Raw genomic sequence first — 16,872 nt, 5'->3', positions numbered from 1 at the left:
AAACACTGGATGGTACATAAGGGAAACCGGTGTGCACGAAAGGTTTGTGCCCTTTCTTTGGCTGCTGGGTAAAAAGGTGCAGAACTTCAGTAAGTGTTTCTTCACTAATTCAGGCCTAAACACCTGAATTAGGTGGCTAGTTTGTTTGTTTAACAAGTACTACTCTATTGCTGAGCAGCCTCATACTTCATTTTTTGCCTCCACTAAAACTGCTGCCACATGAGGGTTGGGTGCAGGTGATGTGGCTTGATACTAGATGTAATATCCCAAACAACTATGAACGCCAGGGATCAGAGTCCTTTCACTCTTTTCAGCTTCATGAACATAGTAGAAGCATTTATGAGATCACATAAAATTTCAAGCCAGTTAAAACTATAGTTCCTACAGATTACTCTAGAACTAGTTATTTTATTATTTTGGATTATTATATAAACATGCCAGAGAATGCAATGTAGTTTTCCCACTGTAGCTTTACTCTGCAATACTTGCCTTTTCTCTAATGACCTGTTTGCACACATTTACTTCTCTCTTTGAAAGATCTGTTTCTGTGGAAATACAAGTTTGGGCTTTTACATTTTTCTCACTGACTCTCTTCCTTCCTCTTAAGGGAACAATTCATCCTCCTCTTTCTGCCAAAATGTAGTGATTGGTAGCAGTGCTCATTTTTTTTAGTGTACCTTTTTTGTTACAGCCACAGCTATGAGGCCAGATTCATAAAGCTGGTAGGACAGTGATGTATGCATATGTTTTAATGAGAAAATAAACAAGCTAAGGCTTATCGGCGACATGGACAATGGGATTGAGTACACCCTCAGCAAGTTTGCTGATGACACCAAGCTGCATTGGGGCAATCCCATGCAAAGCCACAGGCTGACTGGAGAAGTGATTCAGAGCAGCCCTGTGAAGAAGGACTTGGGGGTGTTGGTTGATGAGAAACTCAACATGAGCTGGCAGTGTGTGCTCACAGCCCAGAAAGCCAACCATATCCTGGGCTGCATCAAAAGGAGCGTGACCATGAGGTCCAAGGAGGTGATCCTGCCCCTCTACTCTGCCATCGTGAGACCTCACTTGGAGTACTGTGTGCAGTTCTGATATTCTCAACATGGAGCTTTTGGAGCAAGTCCAGAGGAAGGCCACAAGGATGATCAGGGGGCTGGAGCACCTCCTGGATGAAGATGGGTTGAGAAAGTTGGGGCTGGTCAGCCTGGAGAAGAGAAGGCTGCGTGGAGACCTCATAGCAGCCTTCCAGTATTTGAAGGGGGCCTATAAGGATAACGGAGAGGGACTCTTCATTAGGGACTGTAGTGATAAGACAAGGGATAACGGGTTTAAACTTCAACAGGGGAAGTTTAGATTGGATATAAGGAGGAAATTCTTTCCTGTTAGGGTGGTGAGGCACTGGAATGGGTTGCCCAGAGAAGTCGTAAATGTCCCATCCATGGCAGTGTTCAAGGACAGGTTGGACAGAGGCTTGGGTGACATGGTCGAGGGTGAGGCGTCCACACCCATGGCAGAGGCATTGGAACTGGATGATCTTAAGGTCCTTTCCAACGCTAACCATTCTGTGATTCTATGAAGTTTTACGGCTCACCACATTATATAGCCGAACTTCTGAGGTTTCTCAGTTTGACTCATCCTAAAACTGTCTACACTTACCACTAACACAAGTTTTTGTTATCTGTCACCTTCTTTATAATGATGAAAAGCGTCTTTGAAGCCTGCTGGCAGAGATCATTCTTAGAAAATGATTATCGTGTTGTTGGTAATTCTTCAGATCTGGGCTGATGTTTCAAACATCCCACCTCAATTTCTGGACCAAGCAGACAACACCATTTTCAAGAATTAATCCAAAGAAGATAGCTAACCAAGGGAGAATTCGGTTCAAGTTCAATGTAACTGCAAAAGAAACCAGAACAAATATATAACTTACCATTGAAGACGATCATGTAAACATGTGAGATTTCACATTAATTTGTATGTATAAGAAATCACACAAATACATTAAAAGTCTGCATTCCTAAGCAATGCATAAAAATAACATGAAATTTTCATTTTCCAAACACACAACAAATTCTATTTTATGTTTCAATGATCCATGATGAGTTGTTTCAAATTCTGACTGATGGATCTGATGGATATAATACAGCATATACAAAGAGATGATGGTGAGATGAGGTGATTTTTATTATTTTAATATAGTATTCTGTTTCATTCCCTTTCAATTAAAGTCTACAAAGCAGTTTTAAGCTAGAACTATTTCAGTCACATTTCTGATACTGATTAAAAATATAACAAGAATTTCTGTAACAGCTGCAAATTCTCACATTCTATACAAATAATGTAGTAATAAAAAAGCAAAAACATACCTCTAATTGCCTGAGAGTTTGATATCAAGACAAACACTTTTATAAATGCAAGGCACAAAGGTGTGTAGTCATGTTCCCAAATAACAGCTGGAATTAGCAAAAGCTTTCCATAGCTGGACAGCAGCAGTGCTTTGAGAAGTAAAATGAAATCAGACTTCGTTTTCAGCATCTCAGGTCTCATCCACCATAAGGAAATAAAAATGCCAACCAAAAATGAAGTTTGTTCTAAGAGGAAATAAGAGGAGTTGGAAAGAGAGAATGAAGCACCAAAATCAAGTCCTTTCTTAGATGAATTTCAGTGAAACAATGTGTCCCAAATGCAACTTAGCCACTGCTATTTAAAAGACATACGCAAATATGAACGTCTTCCATCTCCTGTGTTCACTTTAATATGGGAGTATTACTTATTTAAACTGATTTTGCATAATGACATTCAGAATAATTCATGACATTCATAACAGGACTGTCATACTCAATTCCTGACACCATACTACCCAGGAAGTTTACAATTATTTTTCATTTTTAACAAAAGGAGAGGGGTCTTTTTCAACTGTCTCTTAGCCTATAAAACATAATCAGTACTTGTCATCTTTGAAAAGGTCACCAGCAATGAACTCTTTCCATCCAGCATAAGAAGACTAAGGTGAAAATATTACTGAGCTATTAGACTTTTTTTACCACTGTGTCCCTGTGTAACACTAGAATTAATGCAGATGTCAAAGCAACTCTCATGACAACTGTAGTAGATGAATTACTACTGAGAAATGAGTTCCAAAATTTTTACTGATGTGTTATGAAAACCTACTTAGAGCAACATGAGATGACACACGACAAGTTAAACTCTGAATGTCTAAGGGTAATACAGATTTTAGTCTGTGACCTTGATTTAAAAACTATTAACAGAAAAAGTATTAAAATAAAGTATTAACCAAAATAAAAGAACACCTGTTCCCTGCCTTCAATGGAGTCTTAAAGCATAGAAGTATTTATTCTACTCTGTATTTTGTGTATTCATTTAAAAACCCCCAAACAATAGATACAGCTTTTCCCAATTATTTACTTCTGTAAGGATCATCCTATTGTTGTATCCCCTTAATGAATAAACCTTGGATTCACCATGAAATATGGAATTAAGCTGAGCGTTACACTGGTCTTCAAACTATGTAAATGGATTGAGACAAAGATTTCTTAAGATTGCCACTTTTCAGTGTTTTAATACCTAATGCCGATTGTACCTGTCTGAACTGTAATCAGGATCAAAACATGCATCTGCATTAAATGGAGACAAATTAGAGAGTATGTGTATAATGGTTTAACCATACTGGGTTGGATATAACATCCATTCTGTGTTAATTTTTTGCAATACAAGCTTGTTGAAAAACTCATGAAGTTATTCAATGCTTTAGGAGTAGATAGTGACATGAACTAATAATTGACCTTACCTAAAGAAGCTATACCAAACATTCTATAAAAATCCCATTCCTTGGCATATCTGATTAAGTCATCAGGATCTGTATTTTGGCTTGAATCCTGTAGTTGCAACCACCTGAGATAAGCTTCACAGAGCAAACAAAATACGCAGAGCTTCCCATGAATCTGGTAAAGGAAAGAATAATAAAAACATCAGTATTAAATCAGTACAAACTAAAGCATCAGTATGAAACTGGTATTTAAAATATGTTTCAACACCTCTACACAAACAAGCTCTGTAGCTTTATTATCTTTGTTTAGAAATAATAGCAAATTACTTCTGTTGAACCACTAGTTCAGCACATCACCCTTTTAACATCAGTTCACATGATAGGCAAATTAGAGGGTGTAGAAAACTGCATGAGCAGTTCCATATAGAAGAAGGCACGAATGGCATTTCTAAAGCTTGCTTTATACTCTTTTTAAAATTGTGAAGGCTGTTTCAGTTAGGAATATAAAACTGAAGTTGTTCTGTAGAATTATACTCGTAGAATTATAGTATCAAAATTATCAGTATTAGTAGAATCACACTACCAAAAATTAAAGGTTAAAGACACTACTTCATTCAGTGAACTGACTTAAATAGCCTTGTTTCTTTTTTTCCCTGGAACAATCTCCTTAGGAAAAAACTAGTAGTGTAGTTATACTAAAAACATTTCTTAGTTCCGTTAAGGGTGAGGGACCAAAAATATATGGAGCAATATAACCAAGCAAAACTTAAAAATATCCTCTGAAGTGACTGTAAAAATATTATCATGAGGGCTCATAGTTACCATGTTTCCATATCAAACAAGCCTATAAGTCTATGTGCAGTTAATTCTGGTTTTATGCAGATTTAAATAAACCAGTGTAATTTCTGTGTGTAGATTCTACTTTTTCCATTACAGACTAGTTATGCCAATTAGGCATAACTCAATTCAACTCAATTTATTTGAATAGCTGAAATTTCCACAGATGTAACAGGTCTTTCAGAAGCCTCACAGAAAACATTATGACCAGTCTCCAAAAGCACTGCTTAAGTAAAAATCTTTGTCAGATTTATGCCTGAAAGACGAAGTGAGAATATTTATCTACATTGTTAAACACTGGACTGGACAAGAGGTATCAGTGTGAACACAGCATACACTTATTCTTGGATAGTTTGCTCTAGACAAGCTTCCCTCTCCAGGGAAATTAATCCTTAAGGGAAAAATACACACGATTCTGTCAGAAAAGCTATACTTCTACACTCCAGCCTGACCAGCACAACTAACTATGTAACTCTGCATCAACACTTCATGTGAAAGCCTCTATCTTTTGCTATAGTTTCAAGGGCATGGTTATATGATAAGGAATTGGTACAGTAGGTTAAAGTAACATAGTATTAGTAATATGGTATGTTATGCTACTATAGCTCATTTCAGCAAGAATTGTTTCCAACAGAAATTTAGTTTGGAAATTAATTTGAAATTAGATCTTTCCCTTCCAATGCAATTTAGCACATCATCCTTGTAACATCAATTAACATGACAGGCAAATTAGACTGTGTAGGAAACTGCAGGAGCAGTTCCATACAGTTCCTTCTCTTCCCTTTACATGTAAATAGACTGCTGTATTTGCTGGTATTGCAGCATCACAACTGTGGAGACAGCAACTTTCACCAACTAGAGTTTGAGATTTCATGTGTTCTATTCATGATATAACTGGTTCAGCTTGCTGGAACCAGTGGAAGGGCAAGAACATAACAGAATCTAAAATTTTACAGCTATTACAATCAACTTGCCAAATGTAAATACATCTTTAACAAAAAAAGTCACAGGGTGGGGGCATAGCAACTTACATTTATCTTCGTATTGAAAAGAATGTGTCTGTATGCTTGTGCTTTACATAAAACAGCATTAATCAAGATGATAACAGGATCATACTCAATGTATTTGTCCACTGGTTTCTGGCACGATTTCTGAAAGTCACAAAATAACAAGAATTAGGAAAAAAAAAGGCAAGGGTTTATGAAATTGGTTCCTCCAGTTGGAGGAAACTGGTTCCCCCAATCTTAGCAAAACTACATAAATCCAAATAGCTATTCAATTCTTATTAGTCTTTCCTTAATGCAATCTTCACTTTAAATTAGTTTTTAATCCATTCAGAATAATTTCTTCCCCACTATCAACACTACAATTGACACAGACTTCCCTTATAAAGCAAAGATACATTATTGATTTTTACAGGCTTCAGATTAATACAGATAATAAATTCTGCAAGAATGTATTTAGTCATCATTTTGTGCCCTACAGATGCAAAAAACCCCAAACTACCTCCCAAGATGCAAGAAACGCACTGGTATCTTGTTAAAGGTTAACTGATCATGGCTTACCTACTGGGTATCTTGGTGAGGGTTTTGGTATTTTTGGAAAAAAAACCCACAACATTGGTTTCTTCTATCACTTCCTTCTTTTCAGAGATGCTTTATCCTCCTATCCTACCTTTTTCTTCCTTACAAGAAGACAATAATTGTTTTTTTACTGTTGCATTGTTCTTCCATAGTGGTAAATTGTCCAGATATTTCAACTAATTTTTCATTATTGAACAAACACCAATATATTCAGGACATTGATAATGTAGTTTTTACAACACAGATACAGCCAAAGAGTCAGAAGTTGCTACTGAACAGTGATAAAACATTAGATCATTACTTGTCCAATACATCTGCTGTTTCCCACTGTGCTTACTAGACGGGTTATTTCACTCAGACCACTGAGAACTGCTTGTCAATTCCCTTCAGATTTATTGATTTATCTTCATGGCTGAACATTTCTTGACTTGAGTTAAATGTGAAGGGCTAACAGAAGACTATAACACTAACTGTGAACAGGATGGTTAAATAACAGTCCTACAAAAGGCTCACCTAGCAGACCTCAGGGGGAAATAACTTCTAGCAGAGAGCTAAGGTGCAGCAGCACTTGATCACAGTAAGCACTTCAGCTCAAACAAATGCATTCACAGGATGCTCGCCTGCAGGTCAGTTTCTCCTCCAACCTGTCCTCAGCTAATCCCTCTCCCCTGGGCCTTCACATTAGCTGCCATCCTCAGAGTACAACAGTCACAGAAACTCTATTTCCATTTTAATGAGCGCATGGCTGTGCATTGCCAGAATAGAAATCCACGTACAGAGCTTTCCGAAATGGTGCAGCAGTCAAAAATGCAGCATTAGAGAACGCATACCTACAGACAAACTCTCAGGAAAGAACAAAAAGGTTTTTTTCAGATTTTATAGAGATTCCTTATGTTCAAAGTTAAGTTTGCCTTGCTATTTACCAGAATTATTATTGGAGAATTTGAGGTTGCAAAATTTCATTATCAAATTGACTCAAAAGTCCATCATACATACCAAGAACAACATCCAAACATATGTGTAAGTTTAACAGTGTCTAAGGAATGTTGCTATCACTAACCCATATTTCTTGGTCCAGCTCAAGAAAAAAGCCTAACAAAGTCATTTGGATTAGACAAGAAAACACTGTGTATGACAGTACATAATTTAGAAGTAACAAATTCAAAAACTGACTCAATTAACCAACAGTTTGATAGGTCTAAAATTATACTGAGATGGAAGAAAGGACATAATTAACAGAAGACCACAGCTAAAGGAGTTAATAGAATCAAAAAGAAATTGCAACTATAATTAAAGGCAGTGCCTTGCTTCATTTATTTCTACAGGGAAATCGTGACCAGATATCCTTATATCTGGTGGTAATTTACATATGTCAAATCTCTGGGTTGATGTAGCACAGGAAATCTCTTTTATTTTATAGGCTCATTCACACAAGCATTAGAGAAGAACATACAAAAGAAGATTACCCTTGAATACAGTAGGTGTCATAAAAGTTAGATGGAGGATATCCTACATACCCCAGGATTTATTATGCTCTCAAATTTTCCTACAACAGAACATTTTTTGACCAGGGTCAAAAATCTTTCTGAGAAAAGGAAAGAATGGTCTTTTCAAGTGGAGGGTGTGAACCAAACACCAATCAAAAACCTTGCAGTTAAGAGGTACTGAAGATTTTCACTGACAGCTGACATGAATTTTAGACATTTAAAATTTATCAGGCCAACTCTCCAGGCAAAACCAGTGATAGAGAAATTCCGCTGCAGATATGTCAGAAGACTGCTATAAGCAAATACCCAAATAGTGGTGTTATCCATAAGAATGTGTCTTCTGCTCCACAGATATGAGAATGACATTTAATTCAGTATTTCAGCGTACCACCACCAAACACTTAAGAATCCTATTTCTCTTATGTTACTTCAACAGGAAAAGAAAACCTGCTGGGTTTTGTTATCACAAAACAGCAGCCATCTTCAAGGACTCTTCACACACACACACACACACACACACACACACACATATTCACATCTATCTGTCTTCTACACCTAGATGAGAGCTCTATTCTTAATATACTTTATTTCTATTTGAGTCTCAACTCTATGAAGGAAAAGTCTTCTGTGCTTATCCAGGCTGAGACCTAGCCAGTGTGAGTTCATTCAGGGACCTGTGAGACCCACAGACCACCTTACTGCAAAGACTCGTGTGTGCTGCCATAGAATAATCAGACAAAATGAAGACGATGCTATAGCATGAGAACATTACAGAATTAGCAGACCCTCTAGGATGAATCTTCCTCCATACCTGGCTTTTATTTTTTTCCTAGCTGTACTACTAAAACATTTGACATTAACCTTAAATGCCTAAATGCCTTGGAAGAAAACTTGTGACTAGAGCCTGAGTTCAGCAAAATCAGTGCAAGGAAGAGTTAATGCACACATAGGTTTAACCAGGTAGCTTTATCTAATTAAAGTAATGGAACTTTATGGACATTGATAATTACTAACACTTTTAGAAGAGATCAGTATAAGCAGCTCAGATATAGAAAACTGCTTGCATGTTTAGTTTTAAGATTTTAGTCAGGCACTTTAGAATGAACTACAATACTTCATGCTCACATCTCATTCCCAACTGCAGTTCTGCGTGGCTGTATTCAATGTCCAGGTCAGCATGAGAGACACACATATTTTAATCAAAATCTAGCTTTTTGATTCTTTGTGTTTTCTCAAAGAAATGCCTCACTTATCATAACCAGGTCTAAAATGATCTAAAGAAATAACTGGATTTCTCTGTTATTTTACCAGTTTTTAATTTCTTCTTTAACTATGTAACTGATATCAAAACCAGGAAATGACTTTGAAAAAAACACACATTACTTTGATTAAAAGATACTTTCAGATTATGCTGCAGAAGAGAAAGGTCAAGCTTGACACCATAAATTCTATTTACGTATCTTCTTCTAAATTGGCAAATTTAAGGAAAATTATGAATAATGCATACTGACACAGAAGTCCAGTAGATGCTGTGCTCCCCTAAAAAGGGTGCTGAATGTATTCAATATTCTAATTAATTTAAATGAATATTAGTTTTGAATTAGAATTGTTTGATTAATCAAATATTTAGGAATATTTGACTATGCTTGTCTGTTGTTAAAAGAAACAAACAAAACCAAAACCACCTTCCGTTCTCATGAGCAAATGCAGCTTCAAAGGAAAAAGAAATCTTCCAGAAACAGTACAACCACAGTCTTCATAGTGTGCTATCAGATCCTTTCTGATCAAAGCAATCCAAAACACTTAAGGAAAGTAACATATGTTTTAACATTTCAGTTGTATTAAATAAGACAAAAGAAGCACCGAAATGTTATTTCTGACTTCATGTTTATAAGCCTTTTATAAAACACTACTCAAAAGATATATCTCTGTTCACCAAGGATACTCAACTGCAAACACAGTTCACAAACATATGCCAAATACTAGAGTGTACAAATATTTGAGGACATACCTACTGTCACTGAAGGGCAAAGTTCCTAAATATATGAATATGACTTTCAAAGTCCTCTCTCCAACATTAAGACATAACTGAATTTTTAAGTAAAGGTATTTTGGGATGGGGGTGGTCGAAGGGAAAAAAGTTCTTGAAGAGGAAGTCATAGGACATGACTGAAAAGAAAAATACCCATTGAATAACCGAACTTCACCCTGAACTAATAATACCATGAAAACCACACCAGGAATACATTTGGGAATCTCTGGACATTAGAAACACCAGTGAAACATTTTCATTTTAGTATTCATTTTGGAATGTTGATTTGGCATTTGTCAAAATTAAGCTACGTTATTTTGCCAGACTACATATACAGCAAATGTTAACAACATTTACGGAGCTTCAATATGAACATAGGTCCATTTACATAAATTCACAGAGGAAGCTAACATGGACCCATCATCCTGTGAGAGTGCCCTTAATCCCAGTTGCACCCTTAGACAATAAAATGTAATTAGCTCTGCTGCTTTCAGGAATGAGTTCTTTATTATGGATGTGGCTAAGTATCATAAGCAGCTGAAAAACAAACCAGCCCAGTTTCAGATGAATTCCATTTTAGAAAACTGAAATTAAAACCAGTTTTATCAATTTCTTATGTGATGTTTTCCAGTAGCGAGTTATGTAAATAAGAAAAAACCCATTCATTATTTCCCAGAATGATCTTTGTACTCTTGACAGATTCTTTACCTGACCACACAAATGCTTTGCATTCAAAGCATTCACAGTCTCTGCCTTACTGCAATAAAAGAGTTTTTCAATTATTTTTCAATTGCGGAAAAGCTAAATGAAGCATGCACTGCTCAGGCAATTTGGCTTTCTTATTACAAAACACAAGGGGGATCCTGACTGAGCTCTACATATTACAATGAATAATTTCTTTCCCTTTGTTAGGGTCTGGTACAATTAACATCTTTTACACATAACATACATGTAGTTTAAAACCAAATTTTTAAAAATTGCATGTTTTGCCTTCTATTTCTTTTTATATGCATTGCACTGCGACTGCAGAATTTATTCCAGGTTAGCCAAACGTGATCTTTTTTTCCCCCTATAGTATTAATACCACAATGGTGCAGTGTTATCTGAACAGTGGTTTTTGTTACTATTATTAATGGTTGGTTCATAATATATTCTGTGAAGATCTGCTGTACTATTTACAGATCATTTAAGTTTTAAGGACCTCAAAATATCCTTAAGTTCTCCTTTATAAAGAGCCATCTAGGCTTGCTTTCACCATCACTTCTGGTTTGGAATAGGGAAAACATCAGCACATTCACAGCACAGGACTAGAAGAAGATCCATGAGTTGCAAAGTGAACACCAGCAGTCACCTTCATTGGAGGCAACTCTAACATTCCTGTGCACTGCACGCCAAACACCCCACCACCACCCATTATCACTGAAGAAAATGCACATTGAAAAGGTATCCCTGAGGAGGTGAGCTTCTTCAGAATTTTATTATCCATTTTTAAGTACCTTTAAGTTCTTTTTAAAGAGCAATATTCCACCTGTCTCTTGTAACAGCACTTCCACAGCAAAATGTATGCAGGATCAGAAAAAGGTATGTTCACTAAAAGCAAAGGAATGTGTAATACCAGATGTCTGGGCTATGCTTCTGCTGAAACTGCCCTTGATTAAAGAAAACAGATTAAAAAAAGATGTTACAGAACTTGAAGGATTTGTGGCAGTTAGCCACACTGCACAGCTCTTAACAAAAGACATGATCTTTCTGTCCCAAGTTTCATGGTACTCCATGGACTTAATGCTTGACAGAAGAAGGTGCCTTTAGTTTCTTCAGTATCCATTGCAAATTTATGCTTGTGAGGTCTTTAATGCTTGCCTGCATTAGAATTACAATATGGAGCTCAAATAAACTTTTAGTTGTCTTAAGAGCAATAAAGATGCAGCAGGAACTGAACTGAAGCAGCACCATGAATATTACGCTGAATTTCCAAAATTGTACTCTAACATTGTGGGCTGGAAACAGATGTTCCCTAATGGAATCTTTAAATATTTGCCTCTGGAAAAAAATGAATTATTCTCTTCAACAGATTAAAAACACAATACAAATCATGTTATTTCACTTAGACATTCAACGCTTCCACCTGGAAATTACACTCAGATCAGGTTAAACATCCTACAAATAAATGTAGGACTAGACAGAAGATGCTGTCAGGAGAACTTGGCTTCTTCAACCTCAAGATCATGTTCCAGAAGGTGTTGAATGACAGGAACATCCTGAGAATCTGCATCTCAGATACAGATAACTTTAAATTAGGACTGGAAGAAGTCTGTAGGTCAGTATAAAACAGTGATGATCTTGGCAATATTCTGCTTGTTCCCGGTTTTTTGGGGGCCCTTTATGTTACATGTCATATGGAACACATCAGTTGTTGTTTTTTTTTTTTTCTCTTAATGTGTATTTTAATGTATTACTTAAAAATGGGAAACACAAGTATCCCAAAGCTTTTTAACAACAAAAAAAAGTTATCTAGATTATGTCCACTGGCTGAGTATCATTATACAATCTTTCCATATTCTTTCCACTTTTTCTCTCTTAAGCTATAATGGAGTAGCAGTACTCAATGCTCTAATTCCACAAAGACAGATGAAAGCTGTTCTCAGGGTGGGTGATCAGACCTTCCAATCTTACCTCAGACCTCCAATTTTCCTTATATACTCCACCTTTTCGTAAGCTTTTAGAGCCCTACACTCTTAAGTTTTATAAATACCTGATATAAATAAAGTTTCACACTGGCAAGTGGGATCTTTATAGTTCCTGAAGTGGAGAAGACTTCTAAGCTATCCCTACCATCAGGTTAGGGTGGTTCCTAACACCGACAAACTCATACTGCTCATGAAAGTTTGAGAAGGGTATCAAATGACATTCTGTACTCAACTATTTTTTTGTTATCACTGGTGCGACAGTTATTCATGTCTCTGGCCAGAATACAACACTCCCTGCATGGAGTAGAATGCCTGCAGAGGGTTAGTGCAGTCCTTCCAGATTAAAAGGAAAAAGTAAAACAAGAATTGCCCTGTGAGAAACCATAAGGTCTTGGTAGCAGGAGACAACAGCAATGCTTTCCTGCACTACACAGATAAAATTGAATTCAGATCAGTTCAACTGAAGGAATCTTTTGACCTTGGCAATCTTCTAACATTCTCATCTCCACTTTATAAACCATGTGTTTCTTACTAACGTGCTTTCAATGCTTGTTCCTTGTGTGGACCAACCCTACTCTCAGCACTTCCTGAGTGTCCAGAAATGGAGAGAAAGGCTTAGAGAGGATGACACTGTCATGGTTTAACCCCAGCCGGCAAGTAAGCACCATACAGCTGCTCCCTCACTCCCTCCCTCCCCCCAGCAGGATGGGGGAGAGAATTGTTACACTAAAGGTGAGAAAACTCATGGATTGAAGTAAAAGTTTGATAGGTAAAGCAAAAGCCATGCACAAAACCAAAGCTAAACAAGGAATTAATTTGCTGCTTCCCATTGGCAGACATTCAGCCATTACCAAGACAGCGGGGCTCCATCATGCGTAACGGTTACCTGGAAAGACAAACATCATCACTCTGAACGTCTCCACTTCCTTCTTCTTCCCCCAGCTTTATGTGTTGAGCATGACACCATATGGTGTGGGATATTCTTTGGGTCAGTTGGGGTCAGATGCCCCAGCTCTGTCCCCTCCCAACTTCTTGTGCACTCCAAGCCTCCACACTGCTGGGGAGGTATGAGAAGAATAGGCCTTGACTCTGTGTAAGCACTGCTCAGAAGTAACTAAAACATCCATTAATTATCAACACTGTTTCCAGCACAAATCTAAAGCATAGCCCCATACCAGTGACTATGAAGAAAATTAACTCTGTCCGGGCCAAAACCAGCATAGGCATGCACCAGGTAACAGCAACTAGGTCTGAGACTGAAATTGAACCATAACAACCCCCAACATAGACAGAGGAAACAGACTGGTAGGAGCAAGTGAAAAATGGTACGGATCTGGACCTGCATGAAGAAAGGTGGACAGAATTCCAATTTGCTAGAAGCATGTGACTATTTGCTCTTTCTTTTACTCTTTTTTGTAAGAGTTTGATGCTTATGATGAACAGAGTAACTGGGACCCAAGTCTGATTCTACACAGGATACCACAGCTCCGGAAGTCCAGGCTTTTTGGTCTGCCAATGGTTAAACAATAAGACAAACAAGTGCCATCTACTTGCTCCCAGTTTGTCCCAGAGATTATCATGGCCAAATTAATAAGAGTAATTGATGACTTGGGTTTACACAATGTGCTAAATCTTATGTGATACGCTGCAGGCATAAGCTTTATACTTGTCCTTTTGTATCCAACTTGTCCTTGATTTCAAAGGCAAGTTTCAAGCTCCACATGAACTCTATAGAAACTATTCACATTTTCATGATGTACCAATGACACATTTTGACTGCATGATCTGACTACCAACGATCTGATGTAATTTATATTCACTGCTAAACATGATGCATTATACTAACACAAAAAAACAACTAACAATCAATTTCTCCTTGCAGCGTGCATGTCTGAAGCCTGCAGAAACCAGTATCTGTTACTTTGTCTTCTACCTAAGAAAACCGCTGATCTCCCCAGCTTTTGAAACATCTGCAGAGATTTTTGTATATATTTTTAGTTGGTTTATGCTCTACAGCAACAAGCCATTTTAACTGCCTGCTGGGCTGGGAAAAAGAGAAGGATGTGAATCAGCTCTTTCTACTCTCATCAGTAATTTGTACACATCTTGTTTTCACAGCCTTTTGTTGATAACAGAAGCTGAGATCTAACACATACGTCTTTCAGCTTGAGCTAACCATTATTTCCCCAAATACAAATTGGTCACAGACCTCTGTGATCTGGCTGCCCTTGATCTCTATTTTTGATCCAGGAAATGTCTGAATAACTCAAAGTTATAAAGTTGTAAAGGAATTCATCACAGGTTTCATACAAAGCTTTCTTGTCATCCATTATCTTTATAGCTTCAGGATTAGTAAATAAACCCACCAGCATTCTCAAAATGCCAAGGGCTACAAAACTGGGGGAAACCACCCAAAAGGAAGTTGAATGATACACAACTAATTCCTTACAAAACACAAATAACTCAACAATTGGTTCAAGCACAGCACTTTGCAAATTTTATAAGAAGCAGAGAGGATGTTGTGAAACACAATCACAGATAAAAGGCTTAGACAAGATGTATTTGCAGATCCCTCTATTTCAAAATTCTTTCTTTCCTACACTGAAATAGAGGGTGTTAAGTCAAAACTAACCACTGGAGACAAGAACCATAAACCCTATAAAAAATTAAAACAATAATGTAGAAATAGTTGAAAGCATTGCTTAAAATAGCAAATGTTGGTTTGTTGGTTGTTCCTTTTCTGTGGCTGCAAGATCTCCAAGAAAATGTAGCAGACACTAAAAGAGAAGAGTTATTTTAATATCTTGAAATCATTCTGGAAAATATTGAACTCTGTAAGAGGCAGAGTAAGAAGAAAAGGCAGTGAACAGCATAAAAAGTGCTGGAACCATTATGGGAAGTACAGCCACCATAGGTGGTCAGGAGTACAGAGCTCTACACGTGTATGTTGAATAATCATCAGTCATAGAATCAAAGAATGGTTAGGGTTGGAAGGGACCTTAAAGATCATCCAGCTCCAGCCCCCCTTCCAACACTTTCCACTAAACAAGGTTGCTCAAAGCCCCATCTAACCTTGCCTCGAACACTTCCAGGTATGGGGCAGCCATGACTTCTCTGGGCAACCTGTTCCAATGTCTTAGCACCTGCCCTGGGTTCAGCAGTAGCAGTCATTTTTTCTCCTTCTTGGTGCAGTGCTGTGTTTTGACTTTCGGCCTGGGAACAGAGCTGATAACACTGATGTTTTGGTCTGGCCAAGGACTTTGTGAGCCTCATGCTGTCCCAGGGAGAAGGGGAAGCCGGGAGGAAGCAGAGACAGGACACCTGACCCAAACTAGCCAAAGAGGCATTCCATACCACAGCACATCATGCCCACTATACAAACTGGGGGCAGTTACCTGGAAGGGGAGAGGACTGCGGGGTTGGACGAGGTATCGGTCGGTGCTTGGTTGGGTTGGGGGGGTGAGTTATTGGTTGGCTGGTGGTGAGGTGTTGTATTCTCTTCCCTTGTTATTTCCTTTATCATTGTTATTATTGGTGGTAGCAGTAGTGATTTGTGTTATACCTTAGTTACTAAACTGTTCTTATCTCAGCCCGTGGGAGTTGCATTCTTTTCAGTTCTCCTCTCCATCCCTCTGGGAGTAGGGGGAGGGCAAGAAAGGGGGGAGCAAGTGAACAAGCTGCTTGACTGGTTTTAAACCATGACACACCCTATAATGAAGAACTTCCTAATAGCTAATCTAAATGTACCTTCTATCAGCTTAAAGCCATCCCCCCTTGTCCTGTACTTGTCCCCCTTAGCCTTGTAAAAAGTCCCTCTCCAGCTCTCTCGAAGGCCTCTTTAGGCATCAGTCAAACCTCAATGCTTAAGTTCAGCTGTTTCCTAGCTGTGCTGCAGCTGTCTAACCATGAAGCCGGGCTCAGGTCCGCAGTCAGTGGGTTAAAGACACAGAGCACAATGACAACACCACCGTGGTGCCCAGCATGCGAGTGCCCAGGCCACTGGGCAGTGCTATTGCACTGGTGCCCTGGAGGAACTGAAGGGAAACTATTTTGGGAAGCTCAACAAACAGAAAACATGGATGTAGGGAACACCGCCATCCGCCGGCCTCTGAGCCGGCCCTAGGCCCAGGACCGAGGCAGGGCCCCACAGCACCACGTGCCACCGCCTGCTGCGGCTGACATCGAAGCCTCCCACTTGTCCCCCTCCTCTACCCTCCAATCGCCTTTGCCCACTGCCCGGCCACCCCGACTCACGCAGATGGAGATGCGCAGCACCCCACGCTGGTAGTCCCTGTACAGCTCCGCCGCCTCCCTGCTGCATTCGATGCAGCGGTAGGCGCCAAGGGCCGCCATGGTGGGCGAGTGCACGCCCCGGCCTGTCAGCGCTTCAAATCGCCTCACTTCCGCGTTTGGGGCGGAGCCGGGCCGGTTCCACACCGCCGGGCATTCTGGGAACTGT

General features: G+C 38.7%; 1 protein-coding gene across 1 annotated transcript; it reads right to left on the bottom strand.

Annotated features, from left to right (window-relative positions):
* Nucleotides 1-1,467: 1,467 nt before the first annotated feature.
* On the bottom strand, nt 1,468-16,837 carry ARV1 (ARV1 homolog, fatty acid homeostasis modulator). Its single transcript, XM_061471321.1, has 5 exons — nt 16,668-16,837; nt 5,656-5,775; nt 3,809-3,962; nt 2,367-2,591; nt 1,468-1,896 (listed from the first exon to the last, which is right to left on the bottom strand). The coding sequence occupies exons 1-5, from the start codon at nt 16,764-16,766 to the stop codon at nt 1,790-1,792; spliced, it is 705 nt and encodes a 234-aa protein (XP_061327305.1). The 5' UTR covers nt 16,767-16,837; the 3' UTR covers nt 1,468-1,789.
* Between the last annotated feature and the right edge of the window lie 35 nt (nt 16,838-16,872).

Source organism: Pezoporus flaviventris, unplaced genomic scaffold (assembly GCF_033815535.1).
Source record: "Pezoporus flaviventris isolate CSIRO_AGI_PZ_B2104156 unplaced genomic scaffold, CSIRO_AGI_Pfla_v1 ptg000066l, whole genome shotgun sequence".
Taxonomy (NCBI): Eukaryota; Metazoa; Chordata; class Aves; order Psittaciformes; family Psittacidae; genus Pezoporus; species Pezoporus flaviventris.
The sequence above is the reverse complement of the archived record's forward strand: the minus strand, read 5'-3'. Positions and strand labels throughout refer to the sequence as shown.